The sequence below is a fragment of the Coturnix japonica genome, chromosome 5 (assembly GCF_001577835.2).
Source record: "Coturnix japonica isolate 7356 chromosome 5, Coturnix japonica 2.1, whole genome shotgun sequence".
Classification (NCBI taxonomy): Eukaryota; Metazoa; Chordata; class Aves; order Galliformes; family Phasianidae; genus Coturnix; species Coturnix japonica.
The window spans coordinates 28,984,455-29,011,204 of record NC_029520.1 but is presented as its reverse complement, the minus strand read 5'-3'; the positions used below and the strand labels follow the sequence as shown (position 1 = coordinate 29,011,204).

General features: G+C 38.3%; 1 protein-coding gene across 6 annotated transcripts in view; it reads right to left on the bottom strand.

Annotated features, from left to right (window-relative positions):
• Positions 1–11,931: 11,931 nt before the first annotated feature.
• The window catches only part of DPH6 (diphthamine biosynthesis 6), a 179,224-nt gene continuing 164,405 nt past the window's right edge, over positions 11,932–26,750 (bottom strand). For all 6 annotated transcript variants that reach the window (XM_015864893.2, XM_015864901.2, XM_015864898.2 and 3 more), the window contains one exon: positions 11,932–13,657. In XM_015864893.2, coding sequence (XP_015720379.1) covers positions 13,542–13,657 — 116 coding nt within the window. In that variant the 3' untranslated portion in view covers positions 11,932–13,541. The remainder of the gene's footprint in view (positions 13,658–26,750) is intronic.

The following is a 26,750-nucleotide window of genomic DNA, read 5'->3' as shown; positions in this document are numbered from 1 at the left end:
TCTTGCTTACTTTGCTCTGCCCCTCCACTCTAACCAAAACTATATAACCCATAACCTATAAGCCCTCCAAAATGCACGATGACTGTGCCTTAAGGGTCAGAGAAAGTCAGAAACCAACAGTGTTTGGGATGAATAGTTTCATTTTTGATGTGGAGGGAACTGACTACAAACAGCTTCTAAGTGGAGCTTCCACTAAACAAAAACATATAACAAACAGATTGAAGAGTGGAACCAGGAACATGCTCTAAATATGCAAAGTTGGACGTGGCAGCTACATATGACTTGCTAACATTTAAAGTTGAAATTTCCTTACATGTTAAGGACAAAATGGTTCATCATACTAGGTAAGGCATTCTCGCTAACACATGGTAGGCTCTGAAAAAAGGTTTGGAAGGACAATACCAGATTTCCTCAAACTGTATGAGGACTAGAATTTCTTTTAAATATTCATCAGTGAAAGAAACTGAAGTTGGCTAAGGAAAATGCAGATAAATGGCTAAAGAAAGTGCAGAAGAGAAGGAAAAAGCTAAGGGGAGAAAATGATTTTTTGTAATTTGACAAATAGATAAAGAATATGGAGTTAGAAGGATTTCTTTAATTTGAAGACAGGAAGATTTTGTAGGAAAGCAGAAAGTCATTGGAGAATAAGAGAGAAAGTATGCAAAAATCTCCCAGCACCTCTAAAAACATTGCTGAAATCTAAAATTATATCAGCTGACAAAGCACAATACAGAAAAATGTATAGAGAAGAACATAGAAACTGAATCGGTACATATGAATATTTGTGCTGGAGACCAAATGAAGAGTCCAAGCTGAACAGACACTTGGTGGGCCTGAAGGTTATACAGGACATAGAGACAATAAAATCTGGATGCGTCCTGGGACACGTTGTAGAGACTGAATACGTGTAAAAAACATGAGAAAATGAACTAAGCTATGTAGGAAGATCTGGCACAAAAGTGGAATGAATTTCTGCATATATCAAACAAATGGTTTGGATGTATTTATGATTTACAGGATGAAAAAGGAGCTTTTTTTACCCTTGTTTTGCTTAGCAACAGCAACAAAAAGAAGTACTCAGCTGGGACTGTCAATTGTTCAGCTCATTAAAATATTAAGAGGAAACACATTTTAGCAGAGCTCTGAGCCTGTAAAGCTGCCAAAATCATCTTCCTAATATCCATGGAAAGAGTGCTGAGAGCTCTTTGCCTTTTTCTTTTCTATTTTACCCCTTATTGCCACCAGTCCTGGAACAGGCTGCTTCCTATAGCTAGTTTTTACTAGCTACCTTTCCTATGTCTGAAGTAAAGGTGCTCAGAGCACCATGTCCCAAGGCTTCTTCAGCAGATATTACACATTAACATCCATTCCTGAAAATGGATCTGTTGCAATAGTTTCTTTTCTTTGGGTTCTCAAGCAGGCATAGCAATGCAAAGGTCCCCCCACATTCCATGGCAGAATGATTTACATAAAGAAATATTAGGACTGAAACTGGGAAGATAACTTAGAGGTCTGAAGATACTGAAGCTTGTTAGATTTTCTAGATGACCGGACACACTGATAAAAGTAGCAATGCACAGTCTCAATAATACCACAAAAGCATATTTTAAGCGTCCTGCTGAATTGGTTTGGATTAGCAGTTTTAACATATGTTAGGGAACACATTCTTACTGTTAAGTCAGTATTAAAGCAGGCTAACCCAGCATCAGTGAAGTAACTCTTAATGAAGGGGAGGGGAGGATTTCTTAAATAAATCTGAACATCATTGACAGTTTGATGCAAAACATCTCAGAAACCTGCACTACTGGTTCTTTGTACCGAACAGTTTGTATCTGAAATAATGAAAAGTAAGAGGACAGATAAAAAGAGAGGGAGATAATTTATTTTCCTTTTTACTGTTTTATTAGTGACTGGCTCACTCTTGAAAGGAAAAGACTGCTTAAATACATTTAAAATAAGTAAATTTGAGCAATAATTTTAGTGAGAGTCTGAAATATCAGGTTTGTTTGTTTTCATATGAACGATCCATAAAGCTAGGTTAAGCTTCTGAATACTGACACTTCATCCATACTATAATCAAAGCAACTGATATGCTGTGTTGGAATGCTCTGGTTCCCACCTGAGGTTTTACCATTTCACAGCTGTAGCAGGCCATACCTCTTTATCTTAATTCTTGGAGTGAACAAAGAATTAAATGTAGTTCATAACCCCTGTTTAATCTAGTAGCTGCAAGTAGCTTTCTGTTGTCCTTCTCAAAGGACTCAAGGAGAGATGCCTGACATTAGCAACACAGGGAAACAGGATGGCAGCTCTGCAAATAAATGCTAAAAAACAACTGGAGGCGCACATGTCCTGAGGCATGTATTTAGGCTCATAAACTTAAAAGTAACAATGCAACAATGTATATGTGTTTCTTGATTAAGGTAGTAAACAGATGCGTTTATTTGGAGTACTCACACTGCAGTGACCTGGGGCCTGAATTACAGCCAAAAGAGAGACATCAGCACTTGTCAGTAGCTCCTGCCAGCAGACGTAGTATGGATCTTCTCAGTATCCTGGGGAGCAGAGCTAGATTTAAGGAACACATTCATGGGATTTGTGTCTCACAGCGTTCTTTATAAAAAAGCTATGTGTGTCATTTAGGCATTGAATTCTTCTAGCTGACAAGGAATCTGGGATCTGGTTACTATTCTTTTATCTGCTTTCCACCCAAGCTCCTTTGCCTGTGAGTAGCACATTCTGAGAGAATGTTTCCTGCTGTAGACATGGTGGCTGTGCATCACAAGGCTTGATCTGAATGGAGTGGTACAGTAGTAGAATCAAAAAGGTTAGTGCAGTGAAAAGGTCATACAGGAGTGTAACAGCAAAGGGACTAGCACAGACAGAATGGTGTTATAAAGGAAAAGTGCTCACCAAACTCCAAAGATCCAGGCTCACAGGAAAAACCCCACAAAGGAAAAATCTCCAACCAGAGACCTTTCTTCAGTTACAGTCAGTCCTTTAATAGGGTCTAAGAGAGCTGCAGTCAGGCTCCACCCTTTCCAGATGCTCAGGTGAATTGCCTTCACCTGTGCTCCCAGGGCTGACCGGGCTCTTTCTGCAGGTGCTCAATCAGTGGTTCAGGCTGTGACCCAACAGTTACCGTACATACAGCAAGGAGCAATACTGAGGAGACAACCTGAGATGCTTGTTTTGTTTTCAGCCCTTTTGATTTTCAGAATGAGGGGTAATGGCCCACACCTGATAAACAGCAGAAATGGGTGGCAAAACAGGATTCACAGTAGTATGATTTGCTGCAGACTCTTTTTAGATCATTTGTTTGTGTGCTGGGTGCTGCCAAATGCCCAGCTCCCAAATCAAGGATCTTAATGCAGGAGATGAGATAGGCAGGGCAAATCTAGTCAGCCTCTGGTGCCTGCACTACTTGGGACTGTAATTCTCCAGCAGAAAGGGAAGTCTTGAAATAAATGTCCACAGTGAGCTTCTGTCTTACTTTGTTGATGCTACTTCAGGCCTGGAGATTCCAAGGGTGCCTCCTCTGGCATCCCAGTGACATATGATACACTACCATGGTTTACATACCTGCCAGATCCCTATAGAAACTGTCCCACTGCAAATCCCAGTGCTCCTCAGTGCACCTGGGTGTGCATGCTCCAGACCTGGGCCTTCACAGCATTACACTGTGTCAGTGTAAGACATTTCTGGCAGCCTGCTTCTTTCAGAGCTTCACAAGTGCCAAGTCAGAATATGCTCATTCTGCAGAAAGAAAACAGCTGTTTATTTTATCTTATTTGAATGGTGGTGTGGATCTTAATTCAGCATAAGCCATAAAGTATGTTGGTAAATTGTGAGTATGTGTAGGTGGGGTGTGTTGGTGGGGGTAGGGAGCATATGGAAGAGAGTGCAGTATGGGAAGGCAAGCAGCAGAACATTTAAGAATATGTAAAAAAAAAAGCCGAATTCTCTCTCAGTGCATTTTAGTACTTCAGGCAATGCTACAATCCTTCCCCTTACTATAAACTGCCCTAATGGTTGTTTACATTGCACACAGACCTCTATATATGCTACAGATATAATTCTTGTATTTATGCCTTCAGGACACAAAAGGTTACAAAAACAAAAGCAAACAAACGAAGATGCAAAACCGTACAAACAGACACACACAAAAAAATGCAATTGGGAAAAAAAATCAGGATAAAGACTGGTATTCACTTGTTCGATGCATATTCCGCTTTGCAGGGATCACGATGCTCAGCGCAGCAGAGGGACAGCAAAATACAGAAACTTCGGGGAAGACCACTGCGCTCACTGGATTCGTTCCCCGCCGTGCACGAGGAGCGTTCACGCAGTGAATGGGGCCAGTAGCCGCGTCCCGCTTTGTGGCCACACTTCCACCTCCGCCCTGAAGGCAGGGAAGAAGCCCTGCGCCTCGTGGCCGGCAGGGGGCAGCATTGCCCGACACATCCTGCGCGGCCGCCAGGAGGGAAGGACGCGGGTGGCTCGCCGCGTTGCGCAGCGCGCAGCACGGCCGCCTGCAGGCAGCCGTCTTGGGTCGGTCTGAAGCTCGGAAGAGGCTGCCGGCCGCGCAGCGCTCTTAGGGAAGAAGCACGTTTTACCCAACCTGGGAGCTACCTGACAGGCTGTGCTGGGCTCCAGTGTGCTCCCTGAGCAGCCTGCTTTGTGCTGCAGCTTGACAAGTATGCAGCCGAGGAGTGGTGAGGAGTTGTGTAATTCTTTTCTTCTTTCCCTTTCCTTTTCTGTTTTCTTTTCTTCTCATTTTCTCTTTCTTTTCTCTTTTCTCCCCTTTTCTTTTCTCTCATCTTCCCTTTCACCCCCTTTTTTTTTTTTTTTTTTTTTAAATATATATGTATATATCTTTTATTGTATGTTGATCTTACCATTTATTTACAAAGTCTATTTTGTTAAATCTTGGTAATCTTTGTTCAAGCTACTGAATCATGAAATGTTTCCGTCCCAAGAAGCACTATGTCAGAGGTGCTTACATGACTGGGGAGTGTATACTCAACTCCAGGTCAAAATGAGAATGGTGTTCCCAGCCATGTGGGTGTGTTTGAAACAAGCAAGCAGAGAGCTCAGGCTCCTTAAAGGCAGTGGATGATCTTTCACTGCTGGGTCTCCTTGCTGAGAGATGTGCAGAACCTACATAAAAGTGTGATCCAGAAAGCTCCCTGATGGTTGCAATGTGTGTTTATGGACACTGTGTGTCAGCTGTCCTATCCTTGTGCTTTTCATCCTGGCACGGATGTTACAGTCCTTTGAAGTGGCCACAAAGTTACCATATGGGGATCTCCTCTTTCTGGATATACACTAAACAGTACATCAATACTGGGAGAAAAGAGGAGAAAAGAACACCGAAAAGAAGGCATGGGAATACAGAGAGGAAGAAACAAGGGCAGAAAGGACAGAAAAGAGACCCATGGTGGTAAAGAGTTGTCTAAAGACCAAAGGGGAACACCCAGTGTTGGTAGATAATAAGTAATCTTCTCACTTCTGCCCTGTTTGTAGTATCTACTACCCCTAACCTCCCCCTTTCTGTAAAGCAATTATTTGAAAATCCTAGTAATATCCAAAACACAGTTTCTGGTTTTTGAAAGAACTAAATGAAAACAAGAACATGTGCCCCCAAAGTCAAAGAGTATGAATATCCTACCTACTTCTGTATAGTGCAGAGACACTCAAGCCTGGGTAGCTCCGCTGCTTCTGTGCAGGCAGCATCTGCCTGTGCTGTGCTTCACACTTCTCCATCACTCAGTGCTGGCAAGACACCTCCCTTCCATGCTGAGGTCTTCTACATAGGCCAGAAAGCAAATAAAAAATCTCACAGTATTATTTTTTTAAGAAGTCTGTCTCCCTCACAGCTGAATCAGTACTCAAATTTATCTGCTTTATCAATTGAGGGCCTAATGAGCAGTCAATGCCTGCAGCATACCTTGTTGTACACCTAGCACTGCTTGCCAGAGAACCTTCACAACAATCCAACTCATTTCTTATTTTATAGAAGGGAAAAGACCATAAATGAATAACTTACAACCATTGCAATGTTCAGCATCAGCATTGAATTTTAGTAAGTCATGCCTTAGCTTACACCCATTAATTCTACTTGCATTACAGAGGTAAGGCCTTTTTTCTTTACTGTAAACAAGACACCTCGAAGAATCAGAAAAAAAAAAATAAATATATATACATATATATATATATATATATATATATATATATCTTCTAAATAGAATTTGGGTTCTTATAAGAGACATAAATTACAACAAAATGCACAACAGAAAAGTTTCCAAGATCCAAGACTATCTGTAATTTCTGAAAATAAGAAAATCTGAACAGAAAATCTGAGCTTCTCAGTGAATAAAGAAACATTTTGACATAATTCCATTATGCAAAAACCTCCTATGCTACAAACCCCTCAAAATAACATACACACACCCCAAACAACAACAAAAGTGAACCTGAAATATTTTTGTTTTCATTCACATAGTTGTAGGATGGAGTTGGAAGCCTGCAGCCATCTCTTTTTGTGTCTTGGAATCACTTTGTGACACACATGAAAAAGTTTGGCCACCCCTGATATATGTGCATATTAGAGTGTGCACTCAGGGTTTGAAATACAGTGAATGAAATTGCTCACAGCACATTAAGAATGCTCAGCAACACGCAGTTTTAGGGTCACACTTTATGCTGTAAGACACATTGTGCTGTTTGCAATCTTTTTTCTTTCACTAAGCACACATTATTTGAGTTTTCTAGTTGAGCATACAGCTAAAAGAATCTTTAGTTTTTTAAGAGAGGACCATAAATTATTATCAAAGACTATGGTATGAAATCAGCTGTTATTTGAACAGACTCTGTTTCTTCTGCAAGTCCTATATCATCCTCACATCAATATTCTTAACAGCAAAGCATGAATTTAGAGGATATAAAACCTGCAAAACCAAATAATATCCAAGAGACATTTCATACAAGTTGGACAGTGATAGTGGCTTTTTTAAAACAAAATTCTGTTCCCTCACATGTTTTTTGTGTGACATTCTTTCATTTCCATAGTTTATTTTCCTTTTTGAAGTCTCAAAGCTGACTGCTTTTCATCCATTTCTTTTTGCAATAAAAAAACAACGGTAGTTTTTTCCCCTCCACTGCACTCCCTCTCACTTTCACTGCAGGGGGTTAATCCACCTGTCCTCTAAGAGGAGGAAAAGCCAGATTTGGGGAGCACTTGTCAGATAAGAAATTGAGGAGTGATGTTTGCTGTGTGTGAGTGTGTGAAGAGAAGAAAAAGAAAAAATAAAAAAAATCAAAATACAGGGCTGGAAGAATAATTCACTGTATGTTGTAGAGGAGAAAAAATCAGGATGAAGTCCTAAGCTAACTCACATAATGCTTTCAGGAATCAGAAAAATGACACTGTCAAAACACAACATTAGTTTTCAGAAGCCTCCAGGCAAAATTTTATTTATTTAAAGTTAGCTCCTATTTTAATAACAAAAAAGTGGCAGCGTATTCTACATCAAAGAAAAAACTTTTCCTAATGTTTCCATTCCCCTTGTGAAGTACCGGAGCTGAAGAAGTAGAGCTGTCTCTCTCCAAATAATTACGTGAGTGGCAGGATCTCAACCTGAGAAAGCTTTGTCTGCATTAAGGATTGCGACATAAAGAGAATCACATTTGCCTTGCCTAATCTGAGTAGCAATATGAGATATTCTGAATTTTGGTATTTAAATTGTTAGTTTTAAACAACATCCATAGCAGTGGAAAGCAAATCCTCAGTCAGAATCTTGGTGCCCTGTATTGCCTTGGTGGAGGATGTGTACATATGAGCAGTGAACCCATGGGCTGTGGGTCTCAGACCCGGCCATGTTCCTTATGGAAGCTGGGGCAGTGCCTGGAAAAGTGTCCCTTAACAACACCATGGCACACTGGGTGAGGTTCCTCTTGCATGATCCTCCATGTGGGGTATCTTGGCATTCAGAAGCCAGACCAAGGCACCCTCTTAGAGGTGTCAGATGTTTACCATGCATATATCTAATTGAAAGAATTAGAGCTACATTTAAAAGTACATTTCTGGGTCTCTTTCCTAGAAACTCTGTTTATTTCTCTTCATTTGTCAAACACTACTTACACCTAGTAGCAGTAATTAGGCAGCCCAGGGTCCTTTTCTTCAAAGACATCCTATAAATAAAGAATAATCCCGTTAGGTCTCTAGACCTTTTGCTTGCCTTTTAGCTTCTCTTCCCTACTGGTTCCTAATAGCACCACTCCTTTGACACTGACTCTTGACTGCATTCCCTTTCTATTATTTTGGATCACTTAACACCTCCTGCTTTGAACCTGAACAGACCCAGCTCCGGTGCTATGTGAATTTAGTTCAGTTACAAAAGGCTTCTCTGCATTTGCATGTATCTAGGTCTCGCTGCAGTACATGGATCAGCGTGGGAGAAGGGCTGAACTTTGCAAAGAGAGAGAGAGAAAACTCTTACAGCTGAGAAATTTATTTCTTCCTTCTGAACCCATATGCTTCTACGGGCAATAAAAGGCAGCTACAATTAAAACATAAGACTCAGAGATTCTGAAGTTGTGATTGCATGAGCTGGTACCCCTAATGTAACATTTTGCATCCATCTTCTGTGTCAGAGGAACAATATCTTCCATTTAAAGTGGGAATGTGTTAGTAAAAGGATGTACCAGAGAAGTTATGGCTATTTAGAACTGGCAACTGTTGTCCATAGCAGGAACCTGAGGGTTTTTTTCCCATCTGTCTTGGCAAAATCTGAAGTGGAACCAATCTCTCAAGCAACAGAAAGCAACAAGGCTTATGACCTGGTGATTTTGAAGCCTAAATCCCTGTTACTATTGTGCTTCTGCCAAAGCAAACATCCCTGCCAAGTGGACGGCAGGGAGCAGCAGAGTTTCCCTTCTAGCAGCAAACCCCAGCATACCCACCCTGAGGGGAGGCCTGCAGTGTGTGGTTCCTCCTCCTATGGCCCAACACATTGATGCAGTGAGAAGAGGCATGCAGTGCATGGCTGCCTCACTGGTGGCCCACACAGACATTGGGTCATGGGCTTGTACAACACGTTAAAACCACCAGAGGAATCTTGCTGTGAAATGTATCATTAGTGTTACAGGGTGGATTATAGACTGCTCCTGTGATCTGAGAGTGCTGCAGGCAGTGTGTTAGGAGAAAAGCTTTCCAGATTGTGCTCATGCAAATTGGTATCTGTGATCACATTCATTATGGCTCCCACTACAACATTATTTTCACACTCTAGTGTGCTGTTCACTCAGTCTAAACTTTTTTGTTACTGCAGGTTGTATGACTACAACTTAGCATCTCTTTGCCAACACCTTTACAAGAGTGAGAAAACATTATTTCAAAGATACAAATATGGTAACAGAGGCACATGAAAAGTAATGGGAGTGCTTAAAGTTAACCAGAAAAAGGGCGGCATGGCCCTAACACTAGAGTCCCCCAACAGCTTACTAAAGCAGAGTTTCTGTCAGTTTGTTTAGTTCATTTGGTTCAGCTTAGTTTTTTGTTCTCAGGAAATATTTTCTTTTGAATGGGAGATCTACGTAACTTAAAGAGCTGGAATTGCTGTAAGATGGAAAAGTAGAAGAGAAATATGACCACATTATTGAGCACATCCTGTTTTCAGTGGACAGTAGGTCTTTTCAGATTGATTAAACTGTAAAACTATTTCAAAATGACTTAGGATTAAAAATACAATCACAAAACAGCAACATAATAGGAAATTCAGAATAAGCAGACGTATCCAATAGATGGTTTTCAAACATTTTGCATGAAACAGAGAGTGAAAGGAATGACAAGGAGACAGAGCTGCCAGAACATAACCTTTGAGAAGATCCTCAGGACAACCTAAATAACTGTTTGGAACTAAAAGGAAAAAGCAGAGAGTGCTTTAAAAAAATGAGAAAGGCAAAATCTAGCCATGAATTAATCCAACAAAAGTCAAAGCCAAGAAATTGTGAGCAGTGAGTCATCAGTAAAAGGGCACTTGCGTGTAACATACGGGTTCAGTTCACAGGTACCCAATCTGTTTTTTAAAATTAAAATTTAAAATATGTCAAAAATATTCAGTGTTCAGATGAAAGTTGAAAAAAAGACTTTCAAGATTTCAAGTCTGTATTTTGAATGTTTGGCTAATACATCAACACAGGCTGGCTTGCCAAAAATATTAAAATACAACTAAGGAGATCATAAATTAGTAAATTGTCAAGTATTCTTAATACACGTTCCTAATGCCAGACATTTATAATAGTAAAAGAAGGTTACTTAAATAATAAGTGTCAGCTACTATTCAGAGAGCTCTGGATAGTTTTACTTTAATGTACAGGATAAACTTTGCTTCAGAAAAGCCATTTGGAAAGAAGTAATAATGCTTTAACTTGGAAACATGAAAAGTGCCTATATTTTAGGATTTCAATATTCACTTAGAGAACTATTATACCATGCAGTACAAAGCTTTTATTAAATCACTGCATTCATTTATTTGAAATAAAAGTTTTATTCAATCACTGTATTTTGATAGACCAGACTAGTGTGTGTAGACAGGAGATAATGGATTGAGCATAACGTCCTTGAAGGTGAGTAGCTGCTTCAGCTCACCTCTTTAATACTCAGGAGATATCCTGCTTCCATTGCCCATTGGACTTTTGAGAGCCAAGGGGAAAGATGCATCAGTGCTGTCTGGTGTAACAAATCAGCTCCTGAATCACCTAACTATAAAACTCGCAAAAAAAAAAAAAAAAAAAAAAAAATTAAATGATCTCTGCTTAAAATATCTCAATGTCATTTTTAAATCTCTTTAAGAAGATCAGCCCTGGTGACTTTATAGCAGCATAGCCATGTGCATTGTAAAGGCTCACTGGTACTGTAGCCATCACTGGGTTTAGAAATGACTAAAACACAAAGTTATTAAATCTGTTCTGGTCTTGCAGTCTCATTGACCACTTCATTTTAGTATGCTTACAAGCAATTAAAGAATTTGATACACAGATTTCTGAAAGAGGCGAGACAGAACTTCACTGGTGTAGTGATCTATAGGAAGGCATGGAAAAAAGAAAAAAAGAAAAAAAAAGTGATTGCCATATTCTTAACACTTCTTACATTGGAAAAAGAACAAATTACATTCATGGGTTACTTTTCAAAGACATCTTCCGAGCAATTATGTTGCATTTTTGAATTTTGAGTTCTTCAATGATCAGCAAACTTTTTGTGTCATAATACACACACAACATATTTTCCTGCAAGTTAAGCCCAAATGTTAGAATCTGTGTGCTTATATATAATCCTCAAAAACAGTGTCATAGAACAGGATATGTAGTCAAAATTAAAGTATAACAAAGAGCAACAAACAAAGTAAACAAACAAAACCCAAGGCAAAATAAAAACCAAAACAATTGCACCTATAAATGTTAAGTATTTGTTGTCTTTCCCTCTTTTCATGAAAACTAACATTTGTGTATCTATGTGCCCATGTGCCTGTCTCCTATCTGCCTATCTTCAGCTAGCATGTTTGTTACAAAGAAGCTGAAGAAGATCTTTGAAAAAACTAATTAATGGTAGGATCCAGTAATTACAATGCATCTGCAGCATAAGGCAGATAAAATGGTATTAAGACATTTATTTCTATTATAAAAGCCTTACATATATGAAACAGCATTTTACCCTCCTACCTGCATATCAGTGTTGAAGAAATTGCCTTGTTCACCTTGTTCAAACTTACAGCTCAGCAGACTCAGTCTTAGTTACCTGGACACTTAGAAGATGTATGAAACAAACCAAAACCAATAACCTTTCTGATGAGGAAGAAAATATGTTACTGTTTTAAAACCAGTGCATTGTGTTATCATTTCTCAGTATTAGGAAAAAAGAAGACAGAAAACTTGCAGGAAAAGTGAGTTTCTGTGACTCTGGGCTGTGGACATAATGCAGTGAAAGAAATAGAATACTGATGTTTCCAGGGAGAAGTAAGAAAATGATTTAGCCTTCTAAAAGAATAGAATTCAAATAAAACAGGCACATCCAGGTATTAGCAAAATCTTTTTTGACTGTGGTGAAAAGCAAAGATCAAATGTGTTTTAGTGTAGCCTAAAAATGATGCTGAATGCTAGTAAACCAATACATTGTTAACAGATTCTAACCTTTCCTGTTATGAAATTTGATTTAATGCATCCATGTATTCATATGCTGGTGTATAAAAAGCTTTCTGCCTTCTTTCTTCTAAAAATATTTGAATAAGTAAGTAAGTTTGACAAAAATAATTTTTACAGAAGAGGATGGCAGTTCTACTATATTTCTTGATGTAATAGTAAAGGAAAATGGCATTTAACAGTCTATTTTCAGATAATAATCAGCATAATATGCTGGACATGCAAAGCATCTGACAGTGTAAAATTCTTTTATCTTTAAAAACTGGTTTTGTATCAGCTGCCAAGTACCTATCTGGTAATGGGGAAGAAAGCGTGGGGTGCAGTGCTACCCAGTATAAACATTGTGCCATTCATCTGACTTTGCTGGAGTTATCTCAGATACATGCTGGCACAGAAGAAGGGTAAATGTCGTACTGGTCATGTAACTCCTGTACTCACACATGAGAAAAGAATGAAAATAGATGTAGAACACTGGCAAAAATTTCTATCTTGATGGCTTAATTGTATAGCTTTGGCCTTAAAATAAGATTTCTCTATAGTTGTACTGCCTCAAGTCATATCCAGAAGGCTTTCTCTCCTACACCAACCCTACGTCATAAGTAAAGTATTAATGCAAGGAAATCAGTAGGAGCTTCACCTATGAGTCCGAGCCTGTTTTAATGAAAGCAGATATAAAACTCCTGTTGATTTTCCAGGGAAGAGTGAAGCCCTGGGGAATGATGGTAGCTCTTTGTTAAAGAGCTGTCTTCCAGATGTACAGCACTGAGGCACTCACTATCACCTCAGACGGAGGGATGACAAATCCTACAGTCTAACTATCACCTCCATCACACATTTCGGTAAAACATTTGTCTTGTATATCCCTGTGAGTAATATCTCCCCAGTCCAGAAAAGGGTTAATATCTGGCCACAAATAACTTATTTTGAGTTCACTTGAAGTCAGCAAATTCAACATAAAATTGAAAGGGAACAAAGTCTTTAAAACAATATTGGATCTAAAATTCTGAAGTTATAATCAGTTCATTGTAACCAGGCCTAAATATATCAAACTAAAGAACTGATGTGATCAGAGCAACTGTCATTTCCCAAGATCCACCTGTTATTGCCAGAATGTATCTAAAAATAAGTCAGAAAAAAAAGCACAATATTTTGAAAAAAAACCCCTTTATTGTTCATACAAAGCTGACTGTCACATATCATGAGGCATCATTAACAAGCTAAATATGACTTCGCTTAAATCAAACAGTGTTGCTTAATGAAAGTATCCAACACAGTCACGATCAATTCTTTGTTCTTTCCTGGATGAATGTGTGTTTTGATATCAGCTCATCTCTTTTAAGCTGCTAGCTTAGCCAGCATATTGTATGAATAACTTCTTTCCCAGGTAAATCCACCACAGGTACTAAAATCAGAGCTGGGGTCTTCTTGCCCAAACACTTTTCAAGGTTTTCTTGTAGCCCTAAAACAGAAACAAAACAATTAATGAATCCTCTTTGTCTCATTTACTATTATTTGTCATTTCTTAAAAATGATTCCTGAATGTGTTTTTGATAACTATAATGGAGTAACAATTAAAAAAAAGTGAAATGCAACACCGAGTTTTCAGTTTATACAGAAGGAAGAATCCAAGTTAACTAATCTGAGATGAACCATACACGAGTCTTTTTAAGGCTAGGATTCAGCAAAAGCTAGAAGCAGGACCAGCTTTGAGTCAGTGGTCTGTCAGTGACATACACAGCAAGCTCAAATGAAGTGCAGGCAGTAAAAATAACTAAGGCTGGTTGAAATATAGTTCTTTGTAATTTCTGATATTTGGATGATGAATGCATCGTTGTCTATAAGTATATTTCTGCTCTCAAGTCTCACCCTGTTGTGTCAATTTACTGATGTAAAATGGGCCATTTTAAGTAACGTTGTGAACATGATTTCTATTTGAAATCAATGGAAGCATTTTGTGTTGAAGATAAAAGGAAGTGCAAGGATGACAGCGTATACATATCTGAAACTACTAAAAATACACAATCCAGCTACAGAGCTTGGTCAAGTCTGTCCAGTGACAGAAATCTGTAAATTTCACGTCTAGGAGGGGAATGATGATAGAGACAAACTAATCAGGAGAATAAATGAAGAAAACTAAAGAATGGAAAATTAAAAGGCAGCACTAAGACATTTCTGGTCTTGCTACAGCCTCAATGGAACTGGTAGGAATCCAGCCACACAGAGTCTTTGAAGCAGACTACAGAAACCCTTTGAAATAGCCCTGCAAAAGGAGTGGTATGGTATTGCCTGCATAAATATGGGTTTCATTAAGTTATTTCTGTCTGTAGCTTCTGTGATTGCTGCAGTTCTTTTCAACACTAAGCATTCTTGGCTAGAGAATGTAAAGAGGGCAGAACTTGAAGACTGACAAACTGTTGGTTTGTGGTTTATTTATTTATTTATTTTTTGGAATGACTTCCTGTGAAACTGTGAATAGGCAGTTCAGTCAAAGTGTTACCTCATATAGGATAAAACAGGAATTTTGCCATTGTATTCATTGGTGCCAAAACTGTTCTCTCTTGCTACCTGGCAGCAGTATATAAATCGATGTAATAAAGGCAACACTGCCTGTGAAATATTGCAAGACGGTACCAGCCTTCTGAATTCTGCTGGCTTTCTTGTATTAACAACATTGACACTAGAGATGAAAACAGATGGGGTGAGCCAAAGATCAACAGTCACCTCAAAGGCCAAAGGGTGTCACGTTGTGTGTAAAAAGTAGCTCTATGTATTTCAGATATTCAGTGACTTGCTAATTAGGCATCAGCTAACATTCTCATTCTAAAATTCAATTTCAGTAAATGTTATAGCTATGCTAGCTCAAAAGGCATTAAATGGAAGTGGGTGAGAGAAATTAACTTCAAAAATCACCAATTCAGCCCTACAAAAATAGCATTTCCTCTCTTTCTTCAATTAACAATGTGAAAATGCAATTTCATTCTTTTACTTTTTACAGCCTTAAAAGTTGTGTAACAGTGCTACCATAACGAAACCAGGTATTACTTTCAAAGGAAGAATTAGATGCATCTTTCTGCTTTTTGAGGCAGCCAAAACATTTGTAAATATTTACATTTGAACACAACCTAATGAACTTGCTTAGCAATCAGAAAGAGACACCTTCCTTGCTTTTCTATTGCAGGTGCAAACTATAGCAGCAAAGCCTACACATATAATTGAAATGTAGCTGAAAATCTGGGACACCTGTCTCTAAATGTTTTATTATACTTCTAAATCGAACAGTATGATGTGAAAATATTCTGCCTTAGACATTCATCATTTTATGATTGAAAACTGTAAGTAAAAGTCTGCTTATGCAAATTTCCCCTGGAAAAAAGGATATGAGGTTTTCCAAAGTACAATTGTATGGTAAGGTCCCAGCAAAAGACAATGCACAGTTAGTAAATCTGTGTCAGTCTGTGTAATGATGGCTGACACAGTACAAAATGGACAGATGTGCATTTAACCTCCTATAAATAGTATATACGAAAACATCTTCCAATACTAATCATATATGTTAATGATGTGACACAGTTATTTATTAAAACTTGAAAATTATGCTTTTTGATGAATAAGAATCTCAGTCAACAGTGTGAGCCTTGGAGTTCAAAAGTTTTGTTGCTTTATGTACAAAAAAATGTTTCCTTAGTTGCACGCTGAACTTGTAAAAGTTGATCTTAAAAGTGAAGATATGTAAAGGGCAAAGGATTATAGTCAGTGTGTTTACTGGAGCTCTAACAGGAGTTTTGTGACATAATCATCTTAAATTTACTTAGTCTGCCTTTATGCAGAATGTTTGTTAATATAAAAACAAAAGCACTTTGTTAGGAAGCAGCAAACACATGGTATGTATTGTGCACGTTTTCATTTCCTGTTACAGTATTCAATATTATTACTACATGACATTTTCCTAAAGGAGGTGAGCTTCCTCCTGTAAGGTGAATGCCCCCTTTTCCAACTAAGCAGCAAAAGTCAATGGCACAACTTCCATACCAAGTTTCTTTCTGATCCACTATGCACTTTTCTATTGACCTAGGCACATATGAAGGATACGGACATAACCAAAAGCTAAAATGAATGAAAATAATTAAAATTTCTTGTCTCTCTCAATAGAAATTCTGGAATTATCTATTTCAGCCATTCCTTTGTAGGGACAGCATATTGAGATAAATAGTGATCATTATAATGATGAATTCATGCTGGCTTAGCATCCCTTCCATGTAATGTGGTATATAACATCATAAGCTGTTGTTTTGGAAGGTGCTTTTCACACCAAGTGGATAAAACAATATTCTGGAAGCCCCTATAAGGTTAATGTCAAATGACCAGGAAGACTGTTTTCACATCTGCGCTGTCATTGGCTTCAATAGGATTTGAGCCAGTATGAGGTTAGACCACAGACTCCACTTAGGTGTTTCCAGAACCAGGTCTCTATTTTTGCTGACATATGCTTGCTTCAACAGATATTTGCAGGTGAGGAACAATCTGATAGCTCATATTGAAAAGGAAAATGGTAACAAAAATGAAGATCACATTTAGTCCAGTACATTAAAAAATCACTTTCATATTAGAACTACTATCTTTCCTTCACATTTTAACCAAAAGATATCGTTACATTGCTTAGAGCAGGCTTTTAAATCCCTGAGCTAATAAAGCTCAGTTGCTTCAGCTGCACAGATCTGACATGAAGCATGTACTTTGAAAAGATGCGTCACAGGAGATCAGGTTCCTAACAGTTGACTAAGAGTTCCAGTCCCAAAAGATGTGCCCCTGGTGTGCAGAACACTTAACCCTTCGACCAGTACCAACATGACTATTCACAAATTATTGATGTCCCTAAATCCCTGGCAGATTGCAGACAGTTCTTGTCTCCCTTGAAGTCAAAGCATATGGTCAACTAATGAGACGGATTAAAAAATACATGTACACATCCAAGGCTTTGCCACATGCATGTAAAGGCAAAAAAAATGGAAGAAGGTGATTGAACTGGACTGAACACTGTTAAATCCATGATTAGCCTCTTGTTATGGATCATTTCCATTGATCTATATACAGTTTCACAGCACAGTTTAATTAAAGCTGTCTGGAACAAGCCTCTGCCTTAAATGATCAGGCAGAGCAATGAAAAGGCAAAATACAAGGAACTGGAGACCACCAATCCCCTACACCTCCCCCCACTCCTTACCATCCTTAAGCATCCAGCTGACTGTGTTTCTGGGTTACAACAATAGCAAGGGAAGAAAAATTGTTTTTTAAAAAATATTCTGTATGTACTGCTGTTTATGAGGCTTTAGTGTCAATGAAATCAGTTCAGGATTTTTCTCACACTTTTACATAAAAATAATATAGAGTTTAAAATGACGTACTTGAATGTAAGATTTTAAAACCAGTGTAATTGGTTTGCTTGATTTTCCTTGTCCAAACTAAAAATCTAGTCCATCTATATATATATATATATATAGTTATTGCAATGGTGAAGACTGCTCTGCCCACAGCAAAAACTGAGGTGACATGTTGTAAATACTTGTGATTCCATTTTGACAACTAAGCTCTTGAACTTAATCTACCAGGAGCCTATCAGTTCCAAGGAAAACTGTCCAAAGATATGTTATTCTGTGCTTGTATAAACAGCTTCCAAAATTACTGAATTTGAAGTCTGTGGGAAACATTCACATTAAGAAAAAGAGAAAAAATATGCAATTGCCATGTAACATAAGAAGCTAGTTCATCAAATTTTGATTTTGAAATAGAGAAGTCTAGACACAGCAAAACAAATCTTCACAACACAAACTGGATATTGAAAGCTATGTAGCAGAGAACACAAATTCTATTAGTTTGCTTTACATAGTTTCAAAGACTGGCTCGGGTAATCACAGGTTTAAATCAGTTTACCAGCCTGACTAAAATTCAGACTGGTCATTTGCGTCATATATTACGGCAACAGACTTCTGTAAGTCTGTTGCAACTTGAAGCATCTGTTTAATTATTATTCAGGAATATTTTCCATGCCAGGTTGTTTAACGTGCATCATCAGCATTGCATTAAGGAGCTTATAGTGTCTCTAGAACTGCTCCTAATCTGGTCTGCCAATACATGTCACTGAACTCCCCTATTTACCAGAGCTTAACAAAACTCAGTACACCCTGATCATCTTTAGAAGTACAGAAATAATCATTATCCTGATGTTATAAATGTGTGAAGACAGACTATCACCCACGCAGAACAAGAAGGACAAAGGAAAATAAAACAATAATCAGGACAAATAATTGGGACTGGTTTGCTTCCAAAGCAAGTTTCATTTCCACCCTCCTATGTTTAATTATTGGGACAGGCTGTGAAACTTATTTAATAACATCTGTTTTAAAAAAAATAAAAAGTAGATGTCAATTAGAATATTTAAGAAAAACAAATGCATTCTTTTAGGCATATTTCTAAAGTATACATATTCCAAAAGTAAATAAATGAAATTACAGAGGCAGTTGCAGGACTGCATTTGGAACTCTGGTGTGTGGTCAGATGTTAATACAGTCACTCGGGTTTGCATAGTCTGCATTTGCAAGCAGTTCTTTTATAAAAATGTAACTTAAAGGATTTTTCCCAGTTTCATGGACCCTTCTTGCTATGGGAAGCCTATTGGCTGCTTACTTCAAGTTAGTTTTAGTTGTAGAAATTAAAATGCCTTTTCCGTGTAATCACAAAACTGATGAAAATGGATTTGAAACATCAAATACAGCATCCAGCTTGTTCCTAATACCAAAGAGTCCTTATGGATAGCAACCTTGTTTGGTTAGCTGTTGGATAGCAACCCAGACTGATAGGACTCAGTGCCTTTTTGGTCAAAAAATACCATGTGTTGTAGGCAGAAATACTTACATAACAGGGTAGCACTCCACACAGCACACTGCTTTCTAAATGCGACCTCAGACAAAAATCTGCTATGAAGGGAAGACCACCAACTTATATATATATTTTAATAACTGACTGGTAATGCTGTCTGCGCAGTGTATTCCTTAATCCATTGAAATCTATCCCAAACCTGGGGAAAAAAAAAAAGAAGAAGCAACCCAGTTCTAAAGTCCTTACACAGGCAATGGCAAAACCAGAATGCAAACTGATGTAAATTTAGATAGGTGCCTGCATCAAGGCCCAAGTAGCACTTCCTGAATCAAGCAGAAGAAGAGGAGGAAAATAAGCTGCTTTCCTCCATGCTTCATCAAGAACTTGTGCTCTCAGAATCTGTGTGGAAAAGTTGCGAGTATTCAGGTAACAATTTGGCTGACTAAAGACGGGTAAGTGACTGATTTCCTCTGACCCAAACTAGTCGGCACTGAAGATGCCTATGCTCCACACTACCAGTGCAAAGTGAAGAGGGACAGACAACTCCAAACAACCAGCTCTATAGGAACCTAACCACTGCCTGTTCCATCTCAGTCTCACTGAACTCTCTGCTGTTCTCCTGTGCCTAGATGGGAATGTGTGGGAAGGAAGAGGGCTCACTCATCATCACAGAGTGTGTTATTGTTTGCAGAAATCTTAATTTCCTAGAGCAGAGTCATTAGGCTGAATAACTATGGAAGTTTTTTTAGACTGCAGCTAATGTATTTTTTTAGCATCTGAAAGAAAATTAGTAGATAAAGAAGTTATCTTTAGTGCTTCTTTGATGATGGACCTGTCAGCCTTGGCAATGCATCTCTTTTATCAATTTGCCACAATTTGTTTTCAAGGCAATCTTTGATTAAGGACCAATTTCAGAAGACTTACTCTGGGTGCTAATTAGTGCTTTCCGGACTCTGAAGGATTTAGCTTACAATCCTTTCTACTTACTAAACCTTGTAATTCAAGTTACACGAAGATGGGAACAAACCAACCCCTTTCTAATCTTCTGAACGCTGTTCAACTCAGTCAGGAACAAACCCCTGTTCTCTGCTTCCCTAAAATGGAATTCTATTTTCTGTCCTTGCCTACATGAATTTAAAAATAATACTTCACAACTATAAGGAGATTTCAAACTAATGAACTTGAAACACATCCTCAGAGCTTCAGTATGGAGTTGGAAGCCTTTGCTTCCAAATTACTTTTTCAGTGTTGCTGAAGTGTTAGGAAAACCAGGTAAATATCTATTTCACTTCCTGTTTCCTCTGCACTGTTCTGGGTGTGGAGTTATTCTTTAAGAGAAGGGCCCTTGCCACTCTCAGATAATCCTTTCACCTTTCTTCTGATGTCATACTAAGCAGAAGACCAGCCACTAGCTCAACAATGTTTAAAAGGTAGCTGGGGGGTACCAGGTAGCAGGCTAAAGCTGAGTTTATAACATGATATTGTTCAAACTAGGAACTATGTAATAAAAGAAATGAAAATGCCATCAAATTACTACACAGAAATAACCAGACAAATAGTCCAGCCCAAACAAACCTGATATAGAATACTTGGCTACACTGGATATTTGAAACCAGACTAGAGAAAATAAGAAACTACATACTAGAGAGAATAAACACATGAAGGGTTACAGAAAATTACCTAAAATGATCCACCTGTGTTTTCTAGCAGACAGCCTGTAAAGAACTGAAGGTGGAGGAGATAAGATGTTTAAACCGAGTACACAAGTACAACCACTGTAAACTATCCTTGGACACAACTTCCCCCAGTCTTCCTTCCAAGTTTCTAATCTTCAGCGTAGTCTGAAGGCTGGCAATAGCTCTTTCTAAAGCTTTATGGTGTGACAAGATGCACCACAAACACCAAGGAGTTAAGCAAATCCAGAAAACATAATCATCAAGTGCATATTTATGCTGATATTTCTAACAACTGCAGTTTCATCACAACTGCAGCCCTCTAGATAATTACATGCCACTTAACTGTCTCCACATATGTAGAAGTAAGTTACCTTCCAAAGTACACTGTACCAATCAAATTAGGTATGTTATCATGCACATCAGTAGCAAGTCAGAGAAAGAAATGACTCTTTTAAAGATAAACAAATGTTGTGAGCTCTTCTGTGCATTAGCTATGGCTATTTCTCAGTAAAAAGAATAAAGATTTAGCTTCCATAATAATTCTTTCAAGCTGCCGGCTATAGTTTAGAAAACAGCAGAGCGTGAAAACCCACTGCTTTGTGTTTTCCAGCATTCTGTTTTTAGCAATGTCCTATATACAGGTTAAGAATCAGCCTATACAAGGTTATAAATGTGGGCTTTTGTTTAAAATGTCATTAACCTTCAGCACTAAATAAAGAAACACTTAAACATGCCTTTCCAGTACCCACAGTGAGGTCTAAATATAATTTCAAAGAGAACAGAGGGCTGAACTTTCCGAGTGCAATCACTGGGGGAAGAACTTATGTTTTTTTTCTAAAACCATGACAGAGTGCAAAGATCACAAGCCTGGCTTTTTTTTTTCCGTGTGCTATCTTTCAACCCTGTAAGAACCCAATCTCTTTAAGGGGAGGATTGTTATTGAACTTGTATGCTAGCTGTATTCAGAATCTCTAGGGAGGACAGGCTACAATGACACCAAGTAGGGATGAGTTATGACTGGAGACAGATTATTACAAACTTATAGAACAGTAAGGACTCATTTTTCAAGTGGCATCTCAGAATGCATTTCACAGTATGTGGAAGCATTTGTTTGCTCAGATAGTAATCTTAATGTGACTATGTGAACAGATATAAATGCAAGATTCACTAGAGGCTCATGTACACATTTTTTTTCCAATGCAAAATCAGAAAACTGTGCACTTCCTTAAGTTATTTATCTTTTTCAGATTAATTGGAAACCTGGTGTGAAAATGATCAACTGCAACAGCACCTGTGCAGTAATTATGAAACTTGCTTTTTCACCTCCAGGTCACATTACAGCTACTGCCTTTTGCCCCATAGTTCAGAGCATGAGATGGCACAGATTTGCAAGCTGTAGGACAGTTGGCGGCTGTGCCCTCCAGGTGAGGCTGGGAACATGATGGGGCAACGTGTGTAGGAAGCTCAGCTATGCCTGCTGGGAATTCAAGAACTTTTAACTCCAGGGCTTGTCAATCTGGCACCTTTCACAAGTGTTAAATTCACTGAAGTATATTTTTTAAGAACCTGTCATGGGACATACTGAAGCAAATATGTCCTTCAGTGGTTACACATGGACTCAGTTATAACAGTGTTTGTTAAGGGGTTTGACATCCCTGAATGATATGCTTGGTACAGCTTCCACGTCTGATCACTTATTCAAGTCCACCAGTCTCTAAAACTGGTGGGTTTAAGAAACATCTGACTGCACACAGTACATATAAGATGCCCCACCACAAAGAGATGCTTATGTAATGGCTGGGCATTATATACATCTACTGGTGGGGGAGATACACTCTACAAATAACAAAAAGGGTTTCTAAAAGTGTTGTGTTAAACATCTGTAGATAGGGTACAAAGAAGATAATATATAGTTATTTTATGATAAATTATGCCATAATCTTTTAAAATAAAATTGTTGGAATAATCATTTTCAGTTTCTAGGCCAGATTCTCAACTCTTGGAAATTGTATCTATGCTATTTTACACCTGCCAAGGAGTGTGCACAGTAGATCACATAGTTATATATAGATTCACGTTCAGATTAATGAGATTATTTCTAGATGTTTACTGTTGGAGAGAGCTCTGAAACTTTAAATCAATCTGCCGCAATAACATAAACAACTTATTGTAACAAAACTAGATAAAAGTGCACAGAACATGTTAAATACATTATTAGGTCGATGAAGATCATTCTTATTGATCCAGGTCTGGCTTCACAGCACAGTTTAATCAAAGCTGCCTGGAAGAGGTAACAAAGAGTGGTCATGGCATTCACCGTCTTTCATCCCAAGGTCACTGATTTAATCTTAGAGTCTAGAAATAACTGAAAATTCATTACTGTTGCATCTGACAACTTACGTGATATTGACTGGAGCAAGTTAAAAAGAAGGGTAGGCTAAAGCTGAAAAAGAAGGTATTTAGAAGAGGAGCAAAATGTGGCAGCCATTTCAGCCAAGACAATGTGCTGCTGGAGGATGCTGTTGGTCCATCCAGCAGTTTGCAGGTTCCGGATAGTCACCCAGACACCTCCCCTGGATCTGGAAGATTTATATTAATTGAATTTTTATCCCATATTGTGGAGACCCAAGATATCAATACCTTCTTATTCCCTACAGTCAAGAAAGAAAATGAGAGAGATGAAAGTCTTTTGTTCCTCTCCATGGCCTCTAAAGATGACAAATAAATCTCACTGCTAGTGCTTCCTGTGTAATATGAGCTCATAGTTTGTTTACAGATTTGGGAACAGGAGACTGGGAAAGTCATGCAGTTGTGTCAACTGGTAGCAAAATGAAAAAAAAAAGTCTGAAATTTGGCCACATAGCAATGTGAGCTGCAAGTAATTTCTGCTCTAACTCAAAGTTATTAACAACATTATTTATAAAAGCCTTCCTTAAGACTTATGTACCATTTTATCCGGCACTGAATAAACACTAAATAACAGACAAGGTCTACCACAAAGAGTTCAGCACTATCATAAATAAATAAATAAATAAATAAATAAATAAAAACAGAGCTTAAAAAGGAAAGGGTGGCAAGCAGATAGGAATCTGAAGCACGGAAAACTGTGCCAAAATTACACATTATTTGTTAACACAATTTTTGGAAAAATAAACGATTGACCCCGAATTCTGACCTACCACACTATTCTTCCTCTTGAGAGCACAGCACAGCCAACACACTTAGTAGCAGCAATAAAACAAAGGCCAAGATCTGAATCATCCTTTTGTGGGGGTTGCTGCTGGATCTCTGAAAGATGAAATTGCACCCCTGTACAGCACTCTACTGCCTGTACATGTTTCAACTGCTCTGGAGTTTGAACACTTCAGAAGCCTCTCTCAATATTTCACCAATAGTGAACACTGGAGTTTAAAGAATATCTGAAAGTTACCTATGGACTTGATGTCAAAGCAGTCTATCATATGTTATAAACTTCAGAATCACAGAATGATCCAGGTTGGAAGGGACCTCAAGGATCATGAAGCTTCAACTCCCCTGCCTGGCAGGGCCACCAAACTTCCATGTTTACTAGATCAGGTTGCCCAGGGCCCCATCTAACCTGGTAGTGAACACCTCCAGGGATGGGGCATCCACAACGTCCCTGGGCAGCCTGTTCCAGGTCCTCACCATGCTCCTAGTAAAGAAAAAAACAAAAACAAACAAACAAAAAAAAAAAACTTGACTGTTTTATGAATGCTTGATAAATACTATAATTATACAAAATGCATTGCCTCTTTATAGCCACATGGGTGATGGTTAAAGTACCTAGCATAGTCTCTCAGTGAATGGAAAATCTGTCCAGGTCTGGCCCATGGCTAAAGTATTCCTTGTTCCAGCAGGTGGGCCAGCACCCATAGCTGAGCAGCCTATCAGAAAGTGTTGAACAGCTCTTCTGTCTGCACACTGGCTCCTCCAAAAGCAATTTTAGGTTCTAGAGCTGTAAGCCATATCTCTACCAAAAACAATATCAGCTTAGACAGCCAATTATATTGGAAATTCTTAGAAGGAAAATAGATGCAATGTTTTAACCACTCATAAGAAACATGAAGTGTGAGTGATGGAAAGGTGACCTTTATCTTTCCCATGGAAAGGAGGCCAACCCACAAGGCACAGGGAAACACGCTCTTGTTTTATCCTTGTGTCTGCTTCTGTTTTAATAATGTGACCTGCTGTAGATGATCTGGTTTTAACAATGTTGCTACTGCTAGAGGGAAATAAATTGTTCAAGAAGAGATGTTAGATTTAAAGTAAAGCGATGATGCCCACATAGCCCTCCCTTTGGTCAACAGTGATACTTCATGCCACGGGCCTTAACTTGTCAGGGGACATCTTGCCATCTGCACTACAGAACGCGGCAGAGAGAAAGACAGACTATAGAAAGCCATCAAAATCTGTTCACAGGGGGCAGATATTCTCCCAGAATATCTTCACTGTAATGGTCTTATTGGTATCTTCTACATCACATTAGGTAAATGAATTATGCAATTATCAGAAAGATTGAATAGAATCAGGCACATCTTTTTTTCCTATTATAGCATGCGTTTGTGGGTAGATAAGAAAGACAATGGAACATACTTGGCCTTGCTTAAATTTTGCCAGATCACCTTGTGGGGCAAAGCAAACTTGCCTACAAGCTGCCACAAGAAGTCCTAGGGTCATTCAAGTCATAAAGATCATGGTAAGACAAGGTGAAACATGAAGATGCTAAAGACTTGTTAACATGATGATGAATAATAATCTGTCAGATTTCATTTTGGACTTACCAAGAGCAATGAGGAAAAACTAACTGGGTCTTATCATATGCAGTCAGAAGTCTAACCAATTGAGGCAAATGTAGCATTTGAAACGTAATCAGATCCAAATTTCTAATGAAAAATAACATGAAGTATTTAAGCTGTAACCTACTTGCTCAAAACATAAAACTTGGTTATTTATTCCTCCAGAATCCTAGCTTTTTCTCAAGGGAAATTTGGAAGTTTTAAGCTCATTGATCCTCAGCTTTGCCGCTCTTCTCTCCTCTGACCTTTTAGGTATTTTCTGACTACTGCTGCATTTCTGTTCTGACTGGTTTGTAAATTATAAATCCTATTTTACTTTTCTTTTCTTCTCTTCCCATCATAATCATTTTTCTGGCTCCATATCAATATAACTTTTTCTGCTTTATACAGTGGTTTACAACTTGAATAATTTAATACAACAGCTGCTATATTTTTACTGCAAGTTATTAAACTTGTACCATAGGTCTCTTCCATGCAATCTATTAAACAAAACAAAACAAACAAAATAATAATAAAAAAAGAAAAGACAGAAAAGAAAGGGAACTGATGATTGCTATAACTGTAATTCAGTCTTGAAATTCTGAATGTGTCATAAAATGCTCCTGATTCACTTGCATACAGTAGATCTTGTCAGAATTTCTCAGATCAACTACCTCTTCATACTTAGTTCTCCTCACCTGTTAATTCAATCTTGATATATGAAAAACAATGATTTCACATTTCAGACAATGCAGTGTTTGTCCAGGGTACAGAATAAAGTATCCAGGGAGAGGAATGCTGTTGCCAGCTCTCCCCCTGAGTAGCTGAAAGTCCTAAGGAAAGTTCTTCTGGCCTCAATGATGCACATAGAGCTACTCTTTACTGATTTTTGCTATGGCTGTCAGTGGTGTAAAGAAAGGCAGTCATCTCCTTAGGCCTTAGGTGGGACTTTTTTGTCTGTGTTTTGAGTTTAAGGTTCCCAAAGTCAATCCCAAAATTTTATACTTTCATTTTTTAGACTAGTAATAGCACTTACCTTCAATTGTATTATGCTTTGTGATCACCTTAGAAATCACAGAATCACAGAATTGTAAGGGTTGGAAAATATCCCTATGGGATCATCTAGTCTGACTCCCTTCTAAAGCAGGTTTCTTAGAGCAGGTCAGACAGGGAAGTGTTCAGGTGAGTTCTGAATATCTCCAGAGAA